The sequence below is a fragment of the Eptesicus fuscus genome, chromosome 5 (assembly GCF_027574615.1).
Source record: "Eptesicus fuscus isolate TK198812 chromosome 5, DD_ASM_mEF_20220401, whole genome shotgun sequence".
Taxonomy (NCBI): Eukaryota; Metazoa; Chordata; class Mammalia; order Chiroptera; family Vespertilionidae; genus Eptesicus; species Eptesicus fuscus.
The window spans coordinates 7,726,833-7,747,042 of NC_072477.1; the positions used below are offsets into that span (position 1 = coordinate 7,726,833).

At 51.1% G+C, this 20,210-nt stretch overlaps 1 protein-coding gene across 2 annotated transcripts in view; it reads right to left on the reverse strand.

Annotated features, from left to right (window-relative positions):
- Positions 1-4,982: 4,982 nt before the first annotated feature.
- LGMN (legumain) overlaps positions 4,983-20,210 on the reverse strand; it is a 35,453-nt gene continuing 20,225 nt past the window's right edge. For both annotated transcript variants that reach the window (XM_008159931.3, XM_054715787.1), the window contains 12 exons: positions 17,608-17,705; positions 17,171-17,252; positions 15,127-15,212; positions 13,756-13,831; positions 13,001-13,063; positions 12,187-12,253; positions 11,237-11,355; positions 11,062-11,151; positions 9,667-9,867; positions 7,330-7,500; positions 5,735-5,802; positions 4,983-5,469 (listed from right to left, as the gene is read on the reverse strand). In XM_008159931.3, the coding sequence (XP_008158153.2) occupies positions 5,427-5,469; positions 5,735-5,802; positions 7,330-7,500; positions 9,667-9,867; positions 11,062-11,151; positions 11,237-11,355; positions 12,187-12,253; positions 13,001-13,063; positions 13,756-13,831; positions 15,127-15,212; positions 17,171-17,252; positions 17,608-17,705 (1,164 nt within the window). In that variant the 3' untranslated portion in view covers positions 4,983-5,426. The remainder of the gene's footprint in view (positions 5,470-5,734; positions 5,803-7,329; positions 7,501-9,666; positions 9,868-11,061; positions 11,152-11,236; positions 11,356-12,186; positions 12,254-13,000; positions 13,064-13,755; positions 13,832-15,126; positions 15,213-17,170; positions 17,253-17,607; positions 17,706-20,210) is intronic.

Sequence of the window (20,210 nt, forward strand, 5' to 3'; positions counted from 1 at the left end):
TAGAATGTCAGCTGGTAGACTAAAGAGTCCCAGGTTTGCAATCTGGTCAAGGGCACATGCCCAGGTTTTGGGCTCGATCCTCAGTAGGGGTGTGCAGTAGGCAGCATATCAATGATTCTCATCATTGATGTGTCTATCTTTCCCTCATCCTTCCTCTCTGAAATCAATAAAAACATATGAAAAGTTCGTTATTTTAAAAAAAACAAACTATGGACTTTAACTTGGAACACCTGCCTCCCATCAACCCAAATCTAAATGAGGATTTAAAAAAATGTGGTATGCAATGGCTCACAGTGTTGATATAGGTCTAACTATTTAAAAAACTGGAAAATGGGGATGGCATATATAGCAATGTTTTCGGTAATTACAATCATTGATGGTAGTATCAGTGTTATTATTCTGAGATATTTTAATTGTATCATAGTGTGTACTCTTGAGGAACAGCATTCTTGATGTGGAAAAAAGGAGATACAATATATATGAGGTTAATTAAAAATCTAGTCATCCAGAATTGGAACTGGAAAAAACAGTATGAATTGCTGAGGTCTTGGATCACGTGCATATATAATGTATATACATGCATATATGTGTCTAGAGTAGTGCCCTGCCTCTGTTCACAGAGACTTAGAAGCAATAGCACTCGGATTGTTGTCTTGAAATACCATTTCTCATGAAAAGAAACCAGGGTTTCTTAGAGGTACAGCTGTTCCTAGCTTTGGGACAGGAAATGTACAAGATAAGAACGGATCATCTTGATGTACCAGATAGGAAGAAAGCTATCGAGGTTTATTAGGGTCATATCAAAAGGCTTTGGAAGAAGCATGGAACAGACTGAGACACCTCAATGTGGGGTTGGGGGGACAAGAAGAGATAAACCAAAGAACTTGTATACTTACCAGAGGCCCGGTGCATGAAATCCGTGCACGTGGGGGAGGGGGTCCCCTCAGCCCAGCCTGCACCCTCTCCAATCCTGGATCCCTCTGGGGGTGTCCGACTTCCTGTATAGGCCCGATCCCACATACACCAGTAGTCGGAAATCCCTCTCACAATCCTGGACCGCTGGCTTCTAATCGCTCACCTGACTGCTTCCCTAGTCACCCCTAACTGCCCCCCCACCCCCGCCAGCCTGATTACCCCTCACTGCCTCTGCATGCCGACCTGATTGCCCTAACTGCCTTCCCTGCTGGCCTAGTCGCCCCCAACTGCCCCCCTCTGCCTGCCTGGTCACCCCTAACTTTCCCCCCCTGCTGGCCTAGTTGCCCCTCACTGCTCCCCCTGCCAGCCTAATCGCCCCAACTCCTCCTCCCCTCCGTTGGCCTGGTCGCCCCTCACCACCCCGCCCCCCCCCCTCCGCTGCCAGCCTAATTGCCCCCAACTGCACACCTCACTGCCAGCCTGGTCACCCCTAACTGGCCCCCCTGCCAGCCTGGTTGCCCCTCATGGCCCCCCCACTGGCCTGGTTCCCTCACGGAGCCTGCTGTTCAGTCGTTTGGTCGTCCCTCACTAACCTCCCTGCCGGCCTGGTTGTAGGCAGCCATCTTGTGAGGGTGACAGTCAATTTGCATATTACCTCTTTATTATATAGGATATGCATAGCCCATGGATATGGGCAATGGGGTAGTGAAGACTGGGGGTGGGCGTGGACAGGGGCTGGGAGGAGAGATAAGGGGGGGGGGGCGGTAAATGGGAGACATCTGTAATACTATCAACAAAAAACATATATACATTTAAAAAAAGGCTTTGGGAATTAACCTGGAAGATTCCATTGGCCATAAAAAGGACACTTTGGGCTTCAGTAAAGTGCAATGGATTGAAACACATTAGATTGTGTTTGGATTAATACAATCAAAACTTGTATTAATTTCTAAATTCAAGATATTTAGAAAGCTTATTGGATCACATTTTGAGGAAAGGAACCAATTTTTAAAAATTAGGTAAATAGGATAAAATGGATTTTCCTGCCTTTTCTACAAGAGCTATGCCAGTGAATATAGCAGATAAGGGGAGGAAGTGACTCCTTATAAAGTTATTCCAGCTAATAAATGAAAATAAAATAAAATTAGAATTTCACCCATTTGCAATTCCTCAATGAATCAATGGATCTATGCATTGAAGATCAACCACTGTTTCATCAAAAAGGAGCAAACCCCAGCCACCGTGTGCCTTCTCACCAAAGACGGCCAGCGTCTGCTCAAGCTGATGATCCAGCTGTTGATTTGTAAGAGACACAGGGGCCAAAACCATACCGAATGGCACCATGAGTGTGCAATCAGTACAACCCAGACCGAAAAACTCCACAAACCAGCAGCCTGGGTCTTCAGCAGAAAGTGGAAGGGAAAGAGATGAGGGGGATACCTGTAGATTAGAGACTGGAAGAAATGACCTTTAAAAAAAAAAAAAAGTTGGCAAGACTAGTGTCTAGAGCTGCATACTTCCAATCAAATCTCATAGGATACAGGGAGAGGCCGGCTGGCATGGCTCAGTGGTTGAGCGCCGACCAATAAACTAGGAAGTCACATTTTGATTCCCGGTCAGGGCACGTGCCTGGGTTGCAGGCTAAATCCCCGGTGTGGGGTGTGCAGGAGGCAGCCAGTGCATGATTCTCTCTCATCATTGATGTTTCTATCTCTCTTCCTCTCCCTTCCTCTCTGAAATCAATAAAAATATTTGTAAAAAAAAAAAAAAAAAGAGCACAGGGAGAGTGGTTACTTTTGGGGGTAGCAATGCTGTGACTGGGATAGAGCACGAATGGGCTTGAGGTGGCTGCTGTGAAGGTTTTGTCAATTTGGCCGGGTCACAGTGCCAATATTTGGTCATTCTGGATGTTGTTGTGAAGGTGTTTTTTGGATATTCACATGTAAATTAGTGGATTTTGAACAAAGCAAATTACCCTCCATAATGTGGGTGGGCCCCATGCAATCAGTTGAAGGTCTTCAGACAATAAAGACTGACCTCCCCTGATCAAGAAGGAAGTCTACCAGCAAACTCCTCCCTGTCTCCAGCCTGCAACTTTGGACTTACCAAATCTCCACCATCCTGTAAGCCAATTCCTTAAGATAAATCTCTATGTGCATACAAACCCTGTTGGTTGTTTCTCTGGAGAATCTTGACCAATACAGCTGGTCAAGTTCTAGTTCTTGACCCGAATGGTAGTGACAAGGGTGTCTGCCTTATAATTCACTATGTTTGACATGGTTTTTAATGTCGTACTTTATAGTGAAAAAGAAACAAAGTATAATTCGTAGTTAAGTATGTAAATATGGAGAAAGGGGCCTCTAATGATGAATACCGAACTGTATTTGAGGCTTCCGGGGAGGGCAGGGATGGCCAAGCTCTGCTCTGAACGTTTCTGGGCTGCATACATCATCTGCCAGAGAGCGTGTTTGTACATTTTGGATATAATTAGAAAAAACGCTGGTCCCAGTTGTGACGCACACGGGAAGGTCCCCCGTATTAGAAATCTAAACCCTTCGAGGAAATGGCTTCCTACAGCGATGGGACCCACCAACCACAGGAGAAAACGGCCAGGCGTTGAGGTGATGAAATCGTCATTTATTTGAGAAACGAAACACAGCTGCTTTCCCCTTCAGTACCGTGAACATTCGCATTTCCGTGATTGTTAAATAAGCAAATATACTTCGTTTCCTACAGAGATGATGAATGGAGAAGCAGGATCAAGAGGGTAGTTAGCAGTTCCAGGAAAAACCAGAGCTTTTTACCACCAGAACCTTGAGGCCTTTTAAGATACTCCCTGTAAAAATTCCACTCTTCAGCATTTGCATTTCTTTGAACATCAGCCAGCACTGGGGTTGCCCATGTTGAGCATGAGCGATAAGCACATGCAATGACCTTGTATTTGTTACTTACAACCCTCGAGTGCCCCACATCCAGACAATGCGTTCTTTATCCTGAAGTCACTTGATTAGCCCCATGAGAACCTTACTGAGAAAGGATGTTGGTGCTGGTAAAAAAACAACAGCCCCTTCGAAATAAAGTCCCCCCCCCCTGAGTTTGTCAAGGCATAACCCTGCCTGCCAGCCTCCACCTTCCGTTCCCAATCGCAATCTTCAAAGGCGTCACTGCCGAAACGGGTTCCACAGTATGAACACAAGTGGTCCTAAGTGACAAGGTCAGCAGGTGCCACCTTTCCTCTTGGCTGCCTCTCTGGCTAGCTAGCTAAGCCATCCAGCTATATGGCTTATTTTAAAAAACAGCTTTATTGAAGTATAATTAACCACATCATTTCCACTTAGTGTGCACAGTTCAATGGTTTTCCGTATATTCAGTTGAACAATCATCACCACAAAGACTTTTAGAGCATTTTCATCACCTCAGAAGGAATCTCAGACCCACTAGCAGTCGCTATTTCCCCATTTCCTCTCTTCCTGGGCCTCAGCACCACTCACTTCCTGTTTCTATAGGTATCAAGGGGATCTCGCAATATGGCTTCTCTCACTTGGCCTAATGTGTAGCATGTTACCAGCTCCATTCCCTTTTATTGTTGCATAAAACCCCGCTGTGTGGCTGTACTTAGTGTTCCTCTTACATGTCTTTAATCCACTGTGAGCACTCCCTGCGTAGGCACCGGGGCAAGGGACAGGAAAGTCAGGCAGCCTTTGCCCCGGAGGAACTGCAATAACCCTAAGCCCTCCCCACCACGCTACTGGTGTAGGGCCGACCCTGACACCTGCCGAGAGATGCAAAGAAGGCGCAGACAGGAGAGACAGGACTCCTGATGTGTGGGGAGAGGAGGAGGATGAAGAAGGTTCGGGGAGAAGTGGCACTTCCAGATACGCGCTGAGGCTCTGTCAGGTGGAGGGCAAGGCACTGAGGCAAGAGGAAGGGCGGTGGCAGAGGCGGAGGCACAGGAGGCTGCCCGGTGCAGGCGAGCAGAGGAGCGCACGCAGGGCGGCCGGGAGGGAGGCAGGCAGGGGAGGCCAGGGCCTAACTGCAGAGCCACGGGCCCCAAATTAATACTCGGCTTCAGTCACAACCTTTATTTTTGTCCATTATTGAGGAATAAAACATAAAAAGCAATCAAAACGTGTATTATTTTCTATAAGTAGTTTTCCATGTGTGGTTTCTGTTGCCCTTCTAAATAATCGTGCTGAAACCTCGGGCTCCAGCTTCCAGCTCCTCCGCAGAGGTTCTCTCACTGGCCACCGAAGCCCAGGGGAACTCCCTGCCTCTTAACACAAACAGGCAAAAAGCCTCTTGGGAAGCAAACAGGCCTCTCAGCACAGAGCCTTCCCTGGCCAAACCTGGGGTTTCAGAGCGTCCACGGGCTGCAGGGGAGGGGGAGGCGGGAAAGACGAGCAGGCCCTCGCGAAAGGCCCGGCCTCCCCTCGCTCTGTCCACCTCCTCCGGTCAGCGCACACTCCCAGGGACGGTGTTCACGCTTGGAGAAGCAGCGAGAAGGCAGCGTTTCAGTAGTAACCGAGGCACACCTTGTCCATGGACCATTTTATTCTGCAAGAAACAGGAAGAAGTTGGTGAACCAGGTCAGCTCTGGAGACGCAGAGACAAAGGCAGCCCAACAGGGAGCAGGCAGTCACGTGTGACGGGCCCGCCCCACGCCGGCCACGGAGAAGGCAGCTATTTCTGCTGCTTCCGCTGGTCACGTGTGGCCGCCGGCAGAGGCAGGAGCCCAGCTGCCCGCCGGCGGGGAGGAGAGCAGGGCCGCTCCCTTCTGCTCTCAGCGACAATGACCTTTAAGCGCCATGCGCTGGCTCACCTGTCGATCGGGTAGGGTTTCTCACAGAGGTTGACCAGCACGTACAGATGTCTCAGAGCGTACTCGTACTGGAGGAAAACAGACCAACGACACAATCAGACATCCCTGCACCAGGCAATCAGCTCTTCACGTGGGCACATCCCACTTCCATGGCTACAGAGCAAAGCATCTTGAACAGTGATTCTTGACCTTTTTTGGGTGAGGGGCCCCTCCCCACCTTTTGATAAGCTGCAAAGATTTATGAACCATCCCCCAATGCACCCGTCGTGGGTGGGCAGGCCCCAGAGAGCACGCAGCCCAGGTGAGGACTCCTGGTGCAGAACCCGCAGGCCCTGCTCCCTCTGGAACCCAGCACCTCCCCGGCCACCCGGCTTTCGTTTCTTGGAACCTTGTTCTGGGAGGGACACACGGATGAGGGAGACGGATGGGAAGGGGATGCCACGCTGGACTCTAACAGGTGAGGGCCCGATACCCAGGAGGCTTATCGTGAGAAAACTTCAGGGAACTCGGAGAACTCTCACGAGGCAAAGGAAGAGCTTTACTGTGTGTAATTCCAGAGGCAAACAGTATTGCAAAGAATAAAGTATTCATTCGATAAATGGGAAGTTTTAAATTATTACGTGAATAAGGAAAGTACTGTGTTAAATAAATGGAAAAAAAAAAAAGAAAAAAAAAAAGCTTCCTAATACCGGAGAGCTACCTCCCGCGTGGCCGGGACCCCCTCCTGGGAAGCCCACGTGACCACGGTGTGCGCATCCACAGCCCGACGGAGCCTTCGGCCACAATGGAAATGTGCCAGGGTCCTCCGTGCGGGAGCCACTGCTCACGTGTGGCTATTGGACACGTGGGATGTGGCTGGTGCAGCTAAGGAACTGGGCTTCACATTTTACTTCATCTTAATTTAAATCTAAATTTAAGTAGCCACGCGAGGCTAGTGACTACCATACTGAAGGTCACAGCTCCAGGCGGAGGGCCGGCTCTCTGTGAAGATAAGCAGGGATTGTAGTCTGCGGGCTGTCCGTACCACTCAGCTCTCCTGCAGTGCAATGTGACCACCAAAGGTGGCTGTGTCCCAATAAAACTTTGTTTATAAAAACAGGGGGATGGAGGGGACCCCAGGCTGCGGGCAGGCCTTGACCTGTGGGCCAGTTTGCTGAGCCTTCCCCAGAAGGATCAAGCACCACGTGGTACTGATCGGAGAGGAGGCGTGTTAGGACCTTCCTCCTCCTCCACGGCCAGGGCCTGGCTTCAACAGTATTTCTTGGGGAGCAGCCAGAGCAGATCCAAAAGGGAGAAAAACCTGTGTGGCTGGTGTGCAGGGCAGGGGTGAGGGGTGGGGGTGGCAGGGCCAGAGGTATGAAGAGAATGGAGTTGAGACATCTACGACTGGGGAACTCCCACCCACGGGGACGATGAAGAGTCCCGGGCTGGCACTCATGGTCAGCGAGTCTGACAACCTTCCTCTCCCGCTGCTGAAGGCCTCGGAATGAGCCCATTGTGCTTGGCCTGGGCGGACCCTGCGACAAGGTTCCATGGACAGCAGCGCTGTAGCTTTGGGGTCAGGATGCAGGGCAAGGCCCCCCGGCCCCGCGTACCGTGGGGGTGTGCCAGTTGAAGCAGTGCGTGCGGAAGTGAGACACGGCGGCCTGGTAGCAGTCGTGCGCCGTGAGCGGGGCCCTCTCGGACAGGAGCCTCTCCGCCTCGTCATCGGACCTCGTGAGCAAGGAGACGATCTTCCGCACTGACTTCTCCATGATGTGCCTGCTCTGTGAAGACACGCATCCTTTTGAAATGCACTGTACTTCACTTCACCAGGCCTCTCTCGGACCCTGGCTGGGTCAGGAGCCTCTCTTCCCACAGCCCGCACCCCCGTATGTTAAAACAGATGCCAACAGGTGCATCCTGCAGGCGGCGGGAGATGTGGCGCCTGTGACAGCCGGAGACCTTGAGAAACCCCGTGCCTTTGAGGGGTCTCCCGGCACGACGGACACATTGGCATCTAAGTACCTTAGGAGCAGGCATGCGGGCCCGCTCCGAGGAAAGGGGGGAAAGGCCCAACTCCCAGACAGACTGATGTCCAAAGGGTCTAGGGTTGATTCCTGATCAAAGACATGTACCTGGATTGCAGGCTTGATCTCTGGTTCTGGTCAGAGCAGGTGCGGGAGGCAACCAATGGATGTGTCTCTCTCACATACTGTCTTTCCCTCTCTCTCTCCTTCCCCACCTTCTTTCCCTCCCTTCCACTCTCTCTAAAAATCAATTGAAAAATATCCTCGGGTAAGGATTAACAACAACTAGAATTTTCATTTCTAAGTGATTTAATACTTTTTAAATCTCAGTGTTCATTTCTAATGCAGGAAATATTGATATAACCCACATAAATATTAGCTCTTTGGGGTGAATAATTTTAAGAGTGTAAACAGGCCTAAGACTAAAGAAGTATGAGAATGCTGGTTACACTGTCGCAGGGACAAAAAGCATTATGTCCTGGTTATTATACCACAACTAGAGGCCCGGTGCACGAAATTTGTGCACGGGGGTGTGTGTCCCTCAGCCCAGCCTGCACCCTCTCCAATCTGGGACCCCTCGGTGGGATCAGGCCTAAATGGGCAGTCGGACATCCCTCTCACAATCCAGGACTGCTGGCTCCCAACAGCTTGTCTGCCTGCCTGATTGCCCCTAACTGCTTCTGCCTGCCAGCCTGATCACCCTCTAACCACTCCCCTGCCAGCCTGTTCCACACCTAACTGCTTCCTTGCCAACCCGGTCACCCCTAACTGCCCTTCCCTGCCAGCCTGGTCACCCCTAACAGCCCTCCCCTGCTGGCCTGGTTGCCCCCACATGCCTTCCACTGCAGGCCTGGTCCCCCCCAACTGCCCTCCCATGCTAGCCTGATCGCCCACAACTGCCCTTCCCTGCCGGCCATCTTGTGGCAGCCATCTTGTGTCCACATGGGGGCGGCCATCTTTGACCATATGAGGGCGACCGGCCATCTTGTGTGTTAGAGTGCTGGTCAATTTGCATATTAGCTCTTTACTAAAAAGGATAGTGTGAGAGACCAATCGTTGGGATTATTAGATACAGGGTGAGGAAAAGTAGGTTTACATTGTTCCTATGGGAAATAACACAATAATTACTAAGTAACAGCACAAGAATAAACTGTTTCATGCACTCACAACTGTAAGACTATTGGAGCCCAGCCCTGTATATGAATTTAAAACACATCACAGATTTTTATCTTCCCTGGAAAACTCAGGCCACACTCCACCCAGCACGGCAATCCCCAGGCTTGCCAACGAGGGGACAGCGTGAACACAGAGCTGGCTCTGCTGCAGGGACCGTCAGCCCCGCCCAGCACCCCATGGGTGCCCGCCTGGTGGTGCTCGCCGCACAGCTGTGATGTGCCAGGTGTTCTGCCAGCTCCAAGCAAGCTGATGAGCTGCTGAAAACCAACTCCGTGGCCATAAAGGCTAGCCCGAGCATTTTAAGGATTTTAGGTTCTGACTAGGACTTCCTAAGGCAGTAGAAATTTTTGATAGATTGGATTTAAAATATATATACATATGATTAATAACTCATCAAGCAGCAAAATAAAAATGTCTTCTCTAAGCAACCAGGTATAAAAGGAAAAATGAACCCACCCATCCGCCATGGGCTCTTGGCAGGACACAGGAAAAGGCCCTACTCCTTTGCTCCCTGCAACCGGAGGTCAAGGTCATCTACCAAAGAAGAACGCAGACCACCTCTGCCCTGCTCAGGGCCTTCTATTTACATAGAAACCAAGGCCAGGGTCCTTTCCCACCAACTCGCACGTGGCAGGAGGAGGGGTGGCCCCGGAGCTCCGTCCCCTGGCTCCCGGCAGCACTGGGGAAGGCTCGGGAGGCAGAGACCCAGCTCGCGAGGCCGGGGGCGGCACCCGTCCCAGGACTCACCTCCAGGTGCCTGTGGATCTGCTCAACAAGACGCCTGGACTCCTGCAGGTCGTTGGTGAGCATCAGCTTCCTCTTCATGATCATGAGGGGCACCTCGGGGCTCGGAGTGAGGTCAAGGTGTTGGACGGGAGGCAGGGAGATGGGGGCACTGGCTTTGTGTTTCACGCCCTGAAACTGCATCAGTTTCATGGTGGAGATGGACTGGGGGGAGACAGAGAGAGAGAAACTGGTTGGAATGGGAAGAGTAGATGGGCCAGCCTTACCCTGGTCCTGGAGGCCCACAGTTCCCGCCGCATGGTTTCAGGACCACTGAAGGGCCAATGTCGCAGCCTGAAAACACGCACCGCCCTGCCCAGGTGGCTCAGTCCACTGGAACATCCTCCCGTAAACCAAAAGGTTGCAGGTTCAATTCCCAGTCAGGGCACATACCTAGGATGCAGGTTCAATCCCCAGTCGGGGCGATGTTTCTCTCATATTAATGTTTCTCTCTCTCTCTTTTAAAAAATAAATCAGTAAAGACATATCCTCAGGTGAGGATTAAAAAAAAACACACAAAAAAACTACATGCCAACACTGGGCGAGACAACACATCTGAGCACCTGAAATCCACAATGATGAATGCCGGGCTCCCTTTGCAGAACTGCTATTCTGTCATGTTCGAAAGGCAGCCACTCCTCCACAGTCACACAGACGATGGACCAGACTCATTTCAGCCAGTGGGGACCCTGGGCTGACCATCCTCCCTGCTCACCACCTGTCCCTCGTAACCAGCTTTAGGAAGGTGCTAAGTACATCCAGGTTAGAGCTGAGATCTGGGTCTACTGAGCTGGGCAGAGCTGATGCCAGAGGTGTCCCCTCAGGCCCAAGCCTTCAGCCAGTGGCTGCGACCTTGTCCAGGCAGCCCTGTGACCCTAGTTCACGACCTAGGTCCCTCTGGACAGAGCTAGAAGGGGAAAGTCTCTAACTTACAGCCAAAGGATCAAGGGAACCCCTGCAACCTGCAGAGCGAGGCAGGACCCGGGTAATCCGAGGCGTGGGTTCTGTGGGCCCGGCCGGGGAAGCTGGAGCAGCTTCCGATGGAGGGACCTCTCCCCGTGTGCCTGGCCCATGTTTAGTGTTTTTGCCGCACGACCTTCTTGAACGCTCCTAGTTACTCACACACGAGGGCTCTGACCATGGAGACTCAGGTTAGGTAGCTTGCCCCTAAGTATCATGGCTTTGCCAGTTTGACCCTAGCAAGGTCCGATTCCAAAGCCCAAACAGGTCCCCAGGATGGAGTGGCCATGAGGGGTGAGGCCATCCCGACCCCCGCCATCTCCCCACCGGGCCCCGCTTCTTCACCAAGACTTAACGTTCACGAGCAGCGGCCAGGGACTGGGAACCGACAGGACTCACCTTGTTCCCGTACTGCATGACGTGGCTGGTGTTGGTGTGGGTCTTTACCAGCTGGTACTGCTTGTGGAGTGTCTCCTTGGTCAAGTCCTCCTGCAAAAATGTGAACAGTGAGTCCCTCGACCATCAGCGCCTGAAGGCTAAGCCTCAGCTGGACAGCCTGCCCTACAGGGCTCACCATGTCCGAGTCCTCCATCCAGTTGACGCTGTACCAGTCCCCCAGGTACGTGGACCTCTGCTCATCGTAGTAACAGGCGTAGGAGGACTCGTCGGGATTGGCGGCAGTCGTTGCATAAACTGCGAGGAATTGAAGACCCCTTTAGTCACGTCTTATTCTCTGCTGTGGATTCCGCGGGAAGCCTCGTCTTTCCTCCTTTGGTGCAAAGTGCCACCCTGGCCAGCACAGGGAGGGCGGGAGACGCCGCGCACCCTGCGCTGTTCAGTTATGATTATGCAACTGAAATGACACGTGGAAGCAGGAGAAGCCAGCTGATGGGCACTTGGTGCGGCCATAAGCAGGCACGCGGGCTTCCTAGGACATGGAGCCATTCTGGAATAATGCTGCAAGGTTTTAACAGCCCCGGCAACCGGAAGCACAGGCACCTCACTTAGTCTCTGGAGAAAGTTAACATTTACGGACGAACAGGCTGGCTCAACCTCTGCAATAGCAACCATGTCCCATCTCGCTGCCACGGGCTCAGAATTGTGCTTTGACGAATGTTATCACTTAAAATGATAAACAAATAAACAGGTATTATTGTTATACCCATTTTACAGGCGGGAATACCTGAGGGTCAAAAGGGTAAGTCACCTGGCCAAGACCAGAGCCAGCAAGCGCCCCGCCGCAGAGGACCGAGGCCAGTCCCAAGACTGCGATGATGGACCTACGGAGCTTTACAAACCCTGGACGAGCACCGTCAACCTCACGTGCTGATTCCTTCTTCCTCGGGGACTAGAGGAGGCCCAGGGCTGCCCACACCTCTCTCCCCACTTCTACGGCTGCCCTAGGCCCCCGCGTATGCAGACTTCTTGGTTCTTCACATTGGCAGAATCAGAGATTGACCAACTGCACCCGTGAGCGACGGGCTCACCCAGCCGGGCTCAGAGGCCAGGGCTCCCACCACCTACCATTGATGTCGGTGGGCAGGTGTCTCATCATGGACCCAGACTCACAGGCTTCAATGTAGAACACCATCTGCGAGGTGAACGAGACAGGTGGGCTCACCCCTCGGCCGGGCAGACCGCTCCCCAAAGCCCCTTTGGCTCTGCCCACGCTGACCCATCCCAAGAGTCTCTCGCTTTTGCTTTGGGAGACATCTCTGCTGCCAGAGGCTGCGGAAGCTGCTGCCACACAAACCAGAAGGACTTGAATTTATTCATCCCTAATAGAATAAACGATCCATGAGCTGAAATAATGCGGGGAGACGGAGCCACCGTCAATGCAGAGGACACTTTCACCGTCCAGCCCAGGGGGAGGGCACGGCAGGCTGTCTTCCCACGGCGTGCCGCGTCCGGGCCTGAGCTACGCAGTTTCTATTAGGGTGTCACGGGCGAGCGAGGGCCAAGGTGAAAACAGCACGGTGATGTTTCCCTCCAACTGCCCCAAACCGCTGACAGTCCTGGGGACAGTACTCCTCAAAGTATGGTCCCAGGCCCAGCAGCATCCGTGTCAACGCGAAGGCCGAGTCTCAGGCCTCTCCCCGGACCTGAGTCACACTCTGGGGCGGGACCCACGCTCTTTGTGGCAACAAGAGGCCAGTGATTCTGATCTGCTAGCTAAACCCCTGGGACCAGAAAAGGTCCATCCGGGAAACTGACCAAAAGGGCACCCTTTCCAGAAAACACCGCCGCCCGCCCAGAGTCAGAAGGCACGTCCCGGAGGTGGGCGCTGCGTGCGCTGCCTTCCTCGTACTCCCCACGCCACCCCAAAGGCTGACCTTACCTTTTGGTACTTTTTGTGTTTGTACATGTACTTGATGGTCTCATTCAGGTCCTTTACATGAAGCTAAAAGGTAAGAATACTGGCATTCAGATCAAGACCTCAAGAGAAACCGTTTGCTGGGTCCCCCACAATAAAGTCCTAATGTGCTTTGGAATCCCCAGAAACAATGCTAGAGAGCAGCAGCATCCAGATGTCACCCCAGGGAGTTATTCACAGATTTACAAGGGCAGGAGAACATGCTTCCGCACTCCGCACTCCACCCAGAGCACTCAGGGACAGGGTTCTATCACTGTGTCTAGTGCAAGGCTCCCAGGTCCCGAGACAGCCGCTGATGCAGGGACATGTGGAGAAATGTCGGGAAAAGTGGCCGGAGGAGGTGCCCCCGGGTTAGATTTCAAGCTGCTAAATGTGTGGCCCACACACCACCCTGGCGGGACGTTAGGAACCCACGTTGGGGGTTTCACGGCACCCCCGCGGTTCTGCTCTCCATCCCCGTTTGTCCCCGCGGTTCTGCTCTCCATCCCCCCCGCGGTTCTGCTCTCCATCCCCGTTTGTCCCCGCGGTTCTGCTCTCCATCCCCGTTTGTCCCCGCGGTTCTGCTCTCCATTCCAGTTTGTCCCCGCGGTTCTGCTCTCCATCCCAGTTTGTCCCCGCGGTTCTGCTCTCCATCCCAGTTTGTCCCCGCGGTTCTGCTCTCCATCCCAGTTTGTCCCCGCGGTTCTGCTCTCCATCCCAGTTTGTTAGGGAACACTCACGTCGTCGTTAGGAAAGGCCAGTAGTCCCGTAGCTCCGTGATCAGTGAAGTAAACAAACACGTGATCCCGGGGGCCGCTGCCATGGGAGAACAACAGAGTCAGAGTCCAGCGTTTGCTATTCTATTTCTCTGAAAGGTTGCCCTTACCCGCTCCCTCCCCGCTCCCCCAAAAAAACAAAACTAAGAAGTTTGAGGACCACAGCCTCCCACCCAGGTACAAAGAGGAACACAAGGCCTGCCGCCCTCTGACCAGCTGAGCCACAGGCATATCCAGGGCCTGGGACTGAGTCAGGCCGCGAGGAGGAGACCCGTGCTGGGCAGACAGACCAGGTGTGATTTGCAGAGCAGGGTCCTTTGGCAACTGGGCCTCATCCCAAGCAGTCACATGCTCTAACCAGATGTCCCCCAAATGAGTAAGGGATCCAGGACACACATCCAAACGTGTCCTGCAGCTCCAGCTCCCTCCGGGCCCCGGGCCTGCAGTCAGGGACCCCCACCTGCCCACCCTCGCCAGGGCTTCCACTCAGGGCGCTGCTTCAAGGCTGCAGAAATGTGATAACTACCTTGGAACCAATTTGGTTCATCCCGCACAGCTGTCCGTCTCTGCTCTAACGCACATGAGCGTACCTGTGCCCAGGCTGCCCTCGCGAGTGAGAGACACAGCACCCTGTGCCAAGTACCTGGGAGACTCTCTGAAGGCCCTGACATCATATAAAAATGCTAAAGAGATGCTCAAGAGGACACTTCTCTCACCCACCGGCGGCGGGGCAAGCACTGGTGTGAGCTTTCCCAGCGGGAGGTTAGCCCTGGGCTCGTGAGTGTGCTCCCCGCTGCGCTGCCCTGGGCTCGTGAGTGTGCTCCCCCCGCTGCGCTGCCCTGGGCTCCTGAGTGTGCTCCCCGCTGCGCTGCCCTGGGCTCCTGAGTGTGCTCCCCGCTGCGCTGCCCTGGGCTCCTGAGTGTGCTCCCCGCTGCGCTGCCCTGGGCTCGTGAGTGTGCTCCCCGCTGCGCTGCCCTGGGCTCCTGAGTGTGCTCCCCGCTGCGCTGCCCTGGGCTCAGAGCAAAGGGCTGGCGGCAGGTGTGGCCCTGTGACCTGACCCGCTGCGGGGCTTCACACCGGTCTCGGGATGTGCCGCTGGCCGTGGAGTGGACAGCACTAGGATCCGGGATGGGGAACCCTGGGTCACAGGGTAACGTGGTGCAGCAATGGGCTGCCCAAGGAGCCATCCAACCTGCACGGCCTGTCCCCACTCAGGACAGAGCTCCCCGCTCTGCCGTTTCTCACAGGTAACCAAGTCGGGAGCCAGGACCGACTCGGTTCCGGGCTGCCAGGTCATTCAGAAAAGTGTGATGGCGCAAAGCGAGCAGGCATCACCTCTTCAAGACCTTTCCCGATCCTATGCCCTTCACTGCTTCTTCATCACCTCTCAGCACAGCGAGGAAATTCTGCGGCGTGACAGCCTACAAGGAATTGGGAGTTGAAGTCAGACGTGTCATTTCAAAGCAGAGGTTTGCCGCGTCTGTACAGACCCAGGCCACCAGCCCACACATGTCCAAGGCCCGCGGTTTAAGAGCAAACGCTTTGGAACCAAGAAAGACCCAAATAAGCCGAAACCGGTTTGGCTCAGTGGATAGAGCGTCGGCCTGCGGACTCAAGGGTCCCGGGTTCGATTCCGGTCAAGGGCATGTGCCTTGGTTGCGGGCGCATCCCCAGTAGGGGGTGTGCAGGAGGCAGCTGATCGATGTTTCTCTCTCATCGATGTTTCTGACTCTCTCTCCCTCTCCTTTCCTCTCTGTAATAAATCAATAAAAATATATTTAAAAAAAAAAAAAAAAAAAGAAAGACCCAAATAAGGCTGATGTCTCTGGGGCAGGTGGCCTCTTCTCAAAGAACTTCTCGTCTGGCTGATGGCACTCAGCAAGCCCGCATTCCTTCTCGGCCGTTAGAGAGGCCGAGAGGAGGAACCCGCAGGTGCCGGGCAGCAGGGTAAGCGGCAGAGGAAGCGCACACCACCCCGGGAGAAGGCAAAGGGGCAGCAGAAACGTCTGTACGGGGCCCCCCTTGCCCAGCTTCTTGCCTAAAAGGCCTAATCCCGAGGACATATGATGTCCTTAAAGATTTTCTAAATTGATACTCGCTCATTTGGGGGGAAAAAAAGGCAGCAATACAGGAAAGCACAAAGGGGAATAAAAATCCCACCACTTAGATTCCAGACATTTCCTTATACAGGGTGGGGCAAAAGTAGGTTTTACAGGTTTATAGTTGTTTGTATGGGAAAGAATACAATAATTAATTATGAATAATAAAAGAATAAACTTTCACATACTTACAACTGTAAAACCTACTTTTGCCCCACCCTGTAAAATTATGTAGAAACAATTTCATAATTTCAAAAAGATGGGATCGTCTATGTTACATGTATCATGTGTTCAATTTAACTATACCTGAATTTAAGAGAGTAAACTGAAGCTGAAAGGACTGCTAAACTTCAGAGAAACATTTATCACCAGGAATATCAGTTCCTAAAAGATCCCTCTAATAGTAAGAAAAGGAGATTATGAAGCCCGGCCAGAGTGGCTCAGTGGCTGAGCGTCAACCTATGAACCAGGAGGTCACTGTTTTATTCCTGGTCAGGGCACTTGCCCGAGTTGGGGGCTGGATCCCCAGTGTGGGAGTGCAGGAGGCAGATGATCCATGTATGTCTCTCATCGATGTTTCTCTTTCTCTCTCTCTCCCCCTCCTTCCCTCCTATTCTCCCTCCCTCTCTAAAAATCAATAAATCCTATATAATAAAGAGGTAATATGCAAATTGACCCTCACAACCTCACATCACAAGATGGCCACCCCATCGTCACAAGATGGCCACCCCCACATCATCACAAGATGGTCACCCCCACATTGTCACAAGATGGCCGACAGGGGAGGGCAGTTGGGGCGACCAGGCATGCAGGGGAGGGCAGTTGGGGGTGATCGGGCCGGTAGGGGAGCAGTTAGGTGTCAATCATGCCAGCAGGGGAGCAGTTAGGGGCAATCAGGCAGCCAGGCAGGCAAGTGGTTAGGAGCCAGCAGTCCCGGATTGTGAGAGGGATCCCAGATTGCAGAGGGTGAAGGCTGGGCTGAGGGACACCCCCTCCCCCGCCCCAGTACATGAATTTCGTGCACCGGGCCTCTATAAAGACTGGAAACTAAAGACTGATAGACTGCAACTTATTTCTTTCTTTTTTCTTTCCTTTTTTTCCTTCTACTTTCTATCAAAACTCTCAAAAATTACTCAAGCACAAATCCTAATACAAGCATGAAACACCAATCAGAATCAGTTTAGTGAGGTTCTGATGCCAGAAATACACAAAACGGGAAAATCATTGCAAAAACGAGAATAAACCCTGCGGGCACCAAGGCCACATGCTGCCGGCCTCACCTCCCCGGTGTAGTCCTTCAGGACCCCCTTGTACACGTCCGAGCCATTGGGCCTGTTGATCACAACTCCTGGAGTGGGGTTTCTGAAAGGACACAAAGTCTGACATGGCTCTGAAATCTCTCAAAACTATGCCCTTACACAGAAAAACGGTAATTGACTGTCTGTCGAAGACACTGCTCATCGCCCGATGGTCACCCAGTGCAATGATTTTAGCAGCTTGGGGATCCCGGTCATCCCGCTTTCAACGCTTCGAAAGCGCCAGCCCCAAACCCCCTTCAGCACCCACTGCCCATGTCCCTGCCACTGCCAGGGTGCCCCACGCTATGTTCAAAGCTCTACATGAAGCAGCCCTGTGAAATTCCACCTGCGAGTCTGTTTAATCCTAATGTTAGGGCACCGGTGTAAGGACGCCGCCCACGAGAGCACTGCGTACTTACTCTTCAGAGTTGGCGATGTCATCGTACATCATCACGACGATCTGCTCGTCGGGAATCCCATTGCGGTGGACGATCTGGTAGGCGTGGCACGCATCTGCCTGGGAGACATGATTTCAGCAAGCCTTAGATTTTGCCCAGAAGGAGGCCAGGTTTGGAGTTCTAATGAGCAACACGTTCTTTCTCCAGGAAGGCATGCTGTGAGTCGTTCCCTATTGGTCAGGTCTTTAAATTATTTTAGAACATATACATTTATATTTTTGCACCCAATTTTTTAAAATCTCACTCTGCCCCATTATCCAAGCTCTTATTCATCAGGCAGTTAACATATATGTGGTCTACACACGCGTGCACACACACACACGCACATATAAACCACCACCACTGCATCCACAGGTAACAAGAGCCTTTACAAGAAAATCAGTATTATGTCAGATTTAACTCACCCTTACAATGATAGTGGAAGTGAGCAGCCACACCCACCAACTCACCTATTATTTATTACTCCTATCTGAACGTAGGCTCATTAAAAAACAAAAACTTACAGAGTAAATCTAACAAAATCAGTGCTCACACACTGCAAATTACAAGAGACTGCTGAGGGAAATTAAAGATCTAGATAAACAAGCATCTCATATTCATGGATCAGAAGACTTAGCACTAGAAAACTTTTTTTAAAAGATCAGCAGGTTTTTGCAGAAATTGACAGGATGATCCTGAAATTTATATAAAATTGCAAAAGACCTAGAATAGACAAATTTTGAAAAAGAACAGAGCTGGAGGACTTTCACTTCCTGATTTCAAAACTATTCCGGGGAAAGAACAGTCTTTCAACAAATGGTGCTGAGACTATTTGGATATCCACATGAAAAGAGATGAATTTAGGCCCTCATTTCAATCTCAACACGAAAATTAGGTCAAAATGGATCATAGACTTATGTAAGGGCTAAAACAAAACTTGGAAGACAACAGAAAATCTTTGGAACCTTGAGTTACAACTGCAAAGATGTTACAGATATATCACCAAAAGTCTGGTCTATAAAAGAAAAAATCTTATAAATGGGACATCATCAAAATGACAAACCTTAGCACTTCAAAAGACACCATTAAGAAAATGAGAAGACAAGCAACCGAGTAAGAGAAAATATTTGCAAAACACATTATCTAACAGGACTTGTCAGAATTTGCAAAGAACTCTTTTTCTTTAATAAGATAAGATAATCAACCTAGGGAAAAAAAAAAGATTTGAGTCAAGATCACTTAAGAAGATATACAACACACACACCCAGGCCCGGCAGAGGCAGCCAAATAAGTGGATTATGTGGTAGCTCCGGACAGATAGCCCAAGGCTGGTTACAGGCAGCATCTGACACGGACCTGCACTGGAATCCCACCCAAGTGGACCCAGAACCAGCACAACCAGTGGTGGGCTTCAGACCACAACAGAAGTTGGCCCAACTAACCACCCAGGTGGCACACCCAAAGGGAGATCCTGGCAGGCTCCAGACCTTGCTGGAAACAACTCCTCCTAGGGCGGCAGCCCTACACAGTGGCTCATACAACATGTGATCGAGGTCGTCTTATAGTCAGCCAGACTGACGGTTAACCCCACCCACGAACAGGCCAACAGCATTCGAGACTCAACTACAACAGGAGGGAGCACATAACCCACAAAACAGACATTCCTGGGCAAGGAGCTCAGGTGATCTGGAAAATTGCGCCACTGAGCCCCATAAAACCACCATAACAAGTTTAGGAGTCATAGAAGATCTACCCAATACGCAGAGACAAACGCAAAAACCAGACAAAATGGGAGACAAAGAAACACGTCCCAAATGAAAAAACAAAACAGGAGAAATCCCCAGAAAAAGAATTAAATGAAATGGAGGCAAACAAGATATCAGACACAAAATTCAAAACAATGGTTATAAGGATGCTCAAGGACTTAGGAGAAGAATGAATGATCTCAGTGAGAACTTAAAGAGATAGTAAACATGAAGAAGGACATAGAGACCATTTTTAAAAAGTCAGAAATGAAGAACACAATATCTGAAATGAAGAATATACTAGAAGGAATGGGCAGCAGGTTAGATGAAACAGAGGATTGAATCAGAAATTTAGAGGACAAGATAACAGAAAACACCTAAGCAGCAAAAAAAAAAAAAAAGAAAGAAAGAAATTTAAAAAATGAGGAAAGTCTAAGGGACAACATCAAGTGTAACAACATCTGTGTCATAAACGTATCGGAAGAGAGAGAGAGAGCAAGGGATCAAGAATATGTTTGAAGAAATAATGGCTGAAAAGTTCCCTAACCTGGTGAAGGAAAAAGACACACACGTCCAGGAAGCCCAGAGAATCTCAAACAAGATGAATCCAAAGAGGCCCACACCGAGACACATCATAATTAAAATGGCAAAGGTTAAAGATAAAGAGAGGACCTTAAGAGCAGGAGGAGAAAGACAGTTATCTATAAGGGAACTCCCATAAGGCTGCCAACTGATTTCCCAACAGAAACACTTCAGGCCAGAAGGGATTGGTGTGAAATATTCAAAATAATTTTATTAACCAATATAACTCCAATAAATTCAATTTAAAAAAAGAAGATA